This window comes from Galendromus occidentalis, unplaced genomic scaffold (genome assembly GCF_000255335.2).
Source record: "Galendromus occidentalis unplaced genomic scaffold, Mocc_1.1 scf7180000077504, whole genome shotgun sequence".
In the NCBI taxonomy this organism is placed as follows: Eukaryota; Metazoa; Arthropoda; class Arachnida; order Mesostigmata; family Phytoseiidae; genus Galendromus; species Galendromus occidentalis.
Window position 1 is genome coordinate 179,432 of NW_003805492.1, and position 5,419 is coordinate 184,850.

Genomic DNA, 5,419 nt, shown 5'->3' on the forward strand with positions numbered 1-5,419 from the left:
AAAGTGAACAGCCTCGCTTATCAAGACCCCCAGAGCACCCACCCGCTCGGAGAGTCGGCTACGCCTGGGGTTCCGAGTTGGAAATGGATGGCGAACGAGCGAACAGTAGTAAAACGTAGAAAGCCGTTCGATTTGCCCTCGCCCACACCTCCTCTCTCGATATCTCACTTCTGGCGCGGAGGTCCTTGACCGAAGAATCTTCGAAGGCGAAGACCGGCCACTCTGGCACCGTCCCTGACACGGGATCCGAACTTCATTCGGAACTGGGTGAACACATCAGAAACCCTTTGCTGCTCGTGAAGATCCCGGCTCTGTGCTTGTGGTTCGGCTCTGAACTCCAGTTTCACGATTCTCAATCCGGGACTGGCAGCAGCTTCCATAGAGAATGCCGGCGGTGCAGAGTAAGGAGTTCTGGAATCCGATCGGAGCTTATAGGTGAGTACCCAAGTGTCGCCCGACAGGCGCACGCTCGGCGCGACAGTGCAACGAACGAGCTTATATATCCGGAAACTGTTCGATACCTGAGGAAGAGCCCGCGATCGAGGGAAATTTTTCGGCTCGCCGTCGGGTGTCACAGATTCCGCGTCAAGATCCAGCGGGATTAGAGTTCATCTCATGTCTGAACGTGAACTATTGTAAAAGAAAAATGCGTCGCTTTGCATTCCTCTTCCCACGTGAACTATCTAGAAACTTGTGGTCGAGCTCTTGTGATTCTCATCGTCTGCTGGAACGAGCGATGCGCTCCGCAAAGCACCCCCGTCATCAAGAGCATCGATCGAGGACACCGCCCCTGTTCAGAGTCATTCGTCGAAGAGATCTGCGCTTCCGACAGAGGTTGCGATTGTGAGACCTCTGGCTTTGCTCACGAGTGGACTGTATCAGGTGGCGCTGTCTCGATTCGTTTCTTCTCGTTCAGTTTCTGGGTTTTCTGTTTCTTTCGGGTCAAGTTCAGGCGGTACGCGCCGTCGTTCGCGATCTGTCGTCGAAGTCTCATCGCCAGAATGTAGTTGATATCCGGTCAGCGATGAACAAGTCTTCCAAAATGGATCTCGACTCACTATTGAACTTCGTTCTAGCATTCCGTTCAACTGCTACGAAGTCGCTCATCCATGGAACGTGAATTGTGCGGAAAGTGCTCTGAAACTCTTCTCACATTGTTTCGAGGTACGTCTGCCAGATACAGGAATGCGCATATGTTATTTCCTTGAGGATGATACCTCATCCTAAATCCGATTTTCCGTAGCCTCGCGGGAATCGATCGGGGAAAATTCCGCTGCAGTGGTAGTTAAATGTTGTTTCTCTCACCTCGCATCGGCGTTAATGCTCCCGTGTCGGGAGCTCTGGCGGCGACGTTCGAAGCTAACGAGCTGACAAAAGAGCTATCATCTTTTCAGGAGTCTCTGAAAATCTACTCCCCGCTCTACGTTGCCTCATTCTTGTTCGCGAGAAAGTTCGATAAAGAACACATCGTCAAAACAGCTCAGAGTGTTCTGACCTCATCAGCGTTCCTTTCCATAAATGCCGGCGTTTTCCTGGTAAGCAAGTTTTGGCTCTGCATATGCACTATTCCGAAATCGCTCATAGAGCCCTCAAGTTTCCTGGATCCTAATCCATACCCATGCATGGATAATGCTTGAGAAGAGACTTCCGCTGCTGGAGATCCGGAGACAGAGTCACGGTCCTCACCGCATGGAAATAAGGATCGGGACGGAAGTTTCCCGGATGAGGATCTCGAGCTCATGTCTCCGTTCGAAAGCACTCTTGCTTGATTAGTGAAAGGGTGATCCCTCCGAAGAAGTACACCAGCGTTGAATCAGAGCAGGAAACCGGATTCTCGGGAACAATCTGGAAAAACAGACGAAGATCAAAATGCGGCAGCGGCTTTAAGAGCACTTAGGAATGCTGCCAAAGCCGCCGAGCGTTCTCGACTTTCCAGGGAATTTCTGTGTGACGTTTCGGCGCTCGGTTTCCGCTGATTGTTTCCGAAGAGAATCTCGGGCCGCCCAGAGCGTGGTCAGTCTGTTTTGGAATCGCGGCGTACGAGAATCGGTTCGTCTCGTCCGGGAGACTATCCAAACCGTATCTCGGGAAAGAGCAAAAACTACGACACTATTCGGCAACGCGAAAAAGCCTCCCCTTACAAAAAAGTGAATGATATAATTCGGAATCGTGACCAGCTTTTGCAGAGCAGTGGCGTAAGTGATGGGATGGGGGCGGGAGGGAAGACCGTTCGCCCTGAGCGAAAATTTTTTGACCAGTTTCTTAGGCGCTTCTTTCGATGGTGACAACCCAAAGAAATTCATGTTCCCAGAAGGATCCCGTGTGGATTAGAATCCGGAAACGGAATTCTCGAGTAGGGGGGCCCTTCTTGAGCTTCGCCCAGGCGACACGTTACGCCTCTGATGCAAAGCCTAGCTCGTCGCCATTCTGCGGGTTGAGAATAAACTCTGAAAAATCTTAGTCCACTTTCCGCTTCAACCATCTGGCGGGGCGAACGTGAGAACCGACGGGATTCCGTGTCAATTTTCGCGGGGACAGGCAAGGACGAGGAAAGTGGCACGATAATGCGATCAGAGCGAAACGTGCCGAATCCTCAAAACTTTTTGAATTGATCCGACTCGAAGGGTTTCACATTATCGGAAGCTGCTTCCATCACCGTCCACCGAATATGTAAAGTTCGACTTCCCATGACCGTTTGACTCGACCCTCAGGTCACGTGACCTTCACTTAGGAACCGCCGACACCGTCATCAGGAACGCGAAACGATGGGGAACAGTCGAAAGCTCTCACACGGGGAGCACTTCACAGCTCGCTGTCCGGACGCTTGATCGGATCGAGTTGGCGTGCGATCGGTCACATCAATCAACGCTTCAGACTTGTGTCAAATATCAACGGTCATCAAACTCTTTTTCCAGGCAAGCTTCTGCATCATACGACATGTCACGGGTCAGTTCAGTCTGCTGTCGACGGCCTATACGCCCGGTTTCGTTGCATCGCTCCTGGCAATTCTGGTTGAAAGACCTGCGCGGAGAAAACAATTGGCTGTTTACACCTGCAATATGGCATCCGAAGTGATCTACAATATGCTCAAGTTCAGAGGTTAGGACGGCTTCCGTGGGTTGATCGGCTGTGTTTCGGGACCGGGATTTTCTAGAGCTTGATCTCCGGATGCGCGGAAATCACCACGAATCGCTCATTTTCCAGGCTGGATCACTCCCATACCCCATTTCGAGAAAGCTCTCTTCGCGGTCAGCGCTGGCGTCTACCTGTGGTTATGTAAAAAAGGACACACTCATCCCAATGATCCAGTCAGGCGCATGTTCCAGTTCGTCATAGGAAATTCGGAATTCAAGGACACGCAAGGAGAGGCGGGTTCGGAAGCCGTGACGGAACCCTCGCGATGTCCCCATGAGACTTCATGTACGCGACACTTGCTGCAGGTTAGTACGAGACCTCTACCTGCGCGATAGAAGGTTCTGGCGGGTTTGCCTCATTCGGATGAATTCGGACAGTCCGAGTAGCCGATACATGGAATGAGCTCTTCCAGGGTTTCGCGCGGCCTTTCGCGATCGGCTGGCTCATCAGAGCCGCGTTCTACATGTTGTCAACTAGGTCTGTCTCGAAGACTCTAAAGTACAAGGGCGCTTACAAATTCGGGATGTTCCTCGGTGAGTTTTGCTTCCATCTGGAGAGCGTCCTGCTCTTCTCCATTTTCTCGGAGGGAGTGGAAGATACTTTGTTTTGTCGAGTTCAGTTGCATAGAGTCTACGATTAACGAAACGAGTTCTCCTTGAATTTTAGGTTCGTTCAGTGCGATCTACAGGGGAGTTAGTTGCTTGCTGCGAGGCCGCACTGAAGCGCCGGCTCTCAGTGCCGGATTCGCTGGTTGTTTGGCAGGTGAGATCAATTCGTGTGTCTTCCTTCGAGTCGCAATACCTTCGGTATCGGAGTCCCTGAGGTCATTGATTAGGAATCAGGATATTCAGGAATATAATGAACACGCTTCCCCACAGGTCTGTCCATGTTCTTCAGCGGATCGCCGTCGATGGCTCTCTACCTTTCTTGGAAAGCGCTTGAAGGTTAGTGATAAATAGTCTCCTTCAAAAATTGTGACCCAGAGTTCAGAAGTTTGTTTCTTCGCACTACACGACGGAAGGTCTTGAGCTTCCTGAATCCTCACAGAGAGGGTCCGCAAAGAGAGATGATATACTCATGCGAATCCCGAATTTTTCCCCAGGAACCTACACAGCGTATGGATGTCCCGTGCCGGGGGCCACGGAGCTCTTGTATTCCATGTCGACAGCAATTTTGTTCTACGCAGCAGTATTCGAGCCCCACAACTTGCGGCCCACGTACTGGAAATTCATGAATAGAATTTCTTACGACCGGTGAGCTCGATGTCCATCTGCCCATCGTTTCTCGAATTCTACGAGTCTACGTCGGAAGCTAGACAAACCCAGAGTGAGACTGGAGCATCAACCTTGGTCGGCTCGATTTTCTAATCCTTCTCTGTCTAACCTTCAGATTCATATACGTCAACCGCAAGATCTTCGATATGTATGGGGTCCAGAGCTCGAAAATATTCGGGGAGTTCTGGCCGCACCTCGAGCACGATCACGTCTCGAAAGAGCTCACGGAGCGAATTCTAGTCTGGGTTCCCTTCTAATTGGAGGGGGTGATTTCGGAGCGTCGAGAGGAATGCCTGCCTCAGGGATCAAATCTGTACGCAGCGTCCATGCCTCTCCGCTCACGAGCTGCTCACAGGAACGGGAGGGAAGACGTCTAGGCGCATTCATGCAGGGCGAAGACTTGTTTCTCGAGGATCGACCTCTGGCGGAAGTCCGGGAGCTCTCCGGGCCGAATGCGTCGCCTGGATACGATTATCGTTTTACGTCCCGCACCGAGTGAGCGACACTGAACAAATAGGACAAAGAATAGAAGGCCTGAACGTACAGTGGATTGAACTAGGCGAAGCTATTTGAATGGTTGTTTCATGTAAATTCATTAGTGAATATTTATACATACGACTACAGTGAACCAATAAAGATACTTCCAAACAGGAACAACACGGTACCATCGGCTTTCTTGTGACCGGAAGAGAGATCTTTAAAGCATCTACATCGTTCCGATCCTACCCCTCGCCTTGATTCTCGATCGAGGGCTCGTCTTAGGTAGCAAATGTAGCGAACATCGGCACGCAACTTCTGCGACATTACACGTTGTTGCAGAATCTTGGTTTTCGCGGCTGCGCACATGCTATGTCAACTGGGTCGGTGTTTATGCTGGGAGTTTATTTTGTTCTCCATAGTTCAGAATGAAATAGATTCCTTACTGTGAATGTGACATAAGTTTGCCAAGCCGCGATCGATCGCAGACTCGTGCTCCGAGCGGATCTCCACTGGATTTACTCTGCCGACGA

General features: G+C 51.0%; 1 protein-coding gene across 1 annotated transcript; it reads left to right on the top strand.

Annotated features, from left to right (window-relative positions):
- The first annotated feature begins 385 nt into the window (after nt 1-385).
- On the top strand, nt 386-4,666 carry LOC100907152 (transmembrane protein 135-like). Its single transcript, XM_029112456.1, has 10 exons — nt 386-435; nt 1,077-1,164; nt 1,395-1,535; nt 2,916-3,099; nt 3,205-3,440; nt 3,548-3,668; nt 3,802-3,897; nt 4,014-4,079; nt 4,238-4,388; nt 4,525-4,666. The coding sequence occupies exons 1-10, from the start codon at nt 386-388 to the stop codon at nt 4,664-4,666; spliced, it is 1,275 nt and encodes a 424-aa protein (XP_028968289.1).
- The last annotated feature ends 753 nt before the right edge of the window (nt 4,667-5,419 follow it).

Excerpts from the sequence above, each read along its gene's own strand:
- LOC100907152 (XM_029112456.1), top strand. The coding sequence starts at position 386 with ATGCCGGCGGTGCAGAGTAAGGAGTTCTGGAATCCGATCGGAGCTTAT. Across the intron at positions 3,100-3,204 it reads CAATATGCTCAAGTTCAGAG|GCTGGATCACTCCCATACCC; the intron begins GTTAGGACGGCT and ends CTCATTTTCCAG. Across the intron at positions 3,441-3,547 it reads GTACGCGACACTTGCTGCAG|GGTTTCGCGCGGCCTTTCGC; the intron begins GTTAGTACGAGA and ends GAGCTCTTCCAG.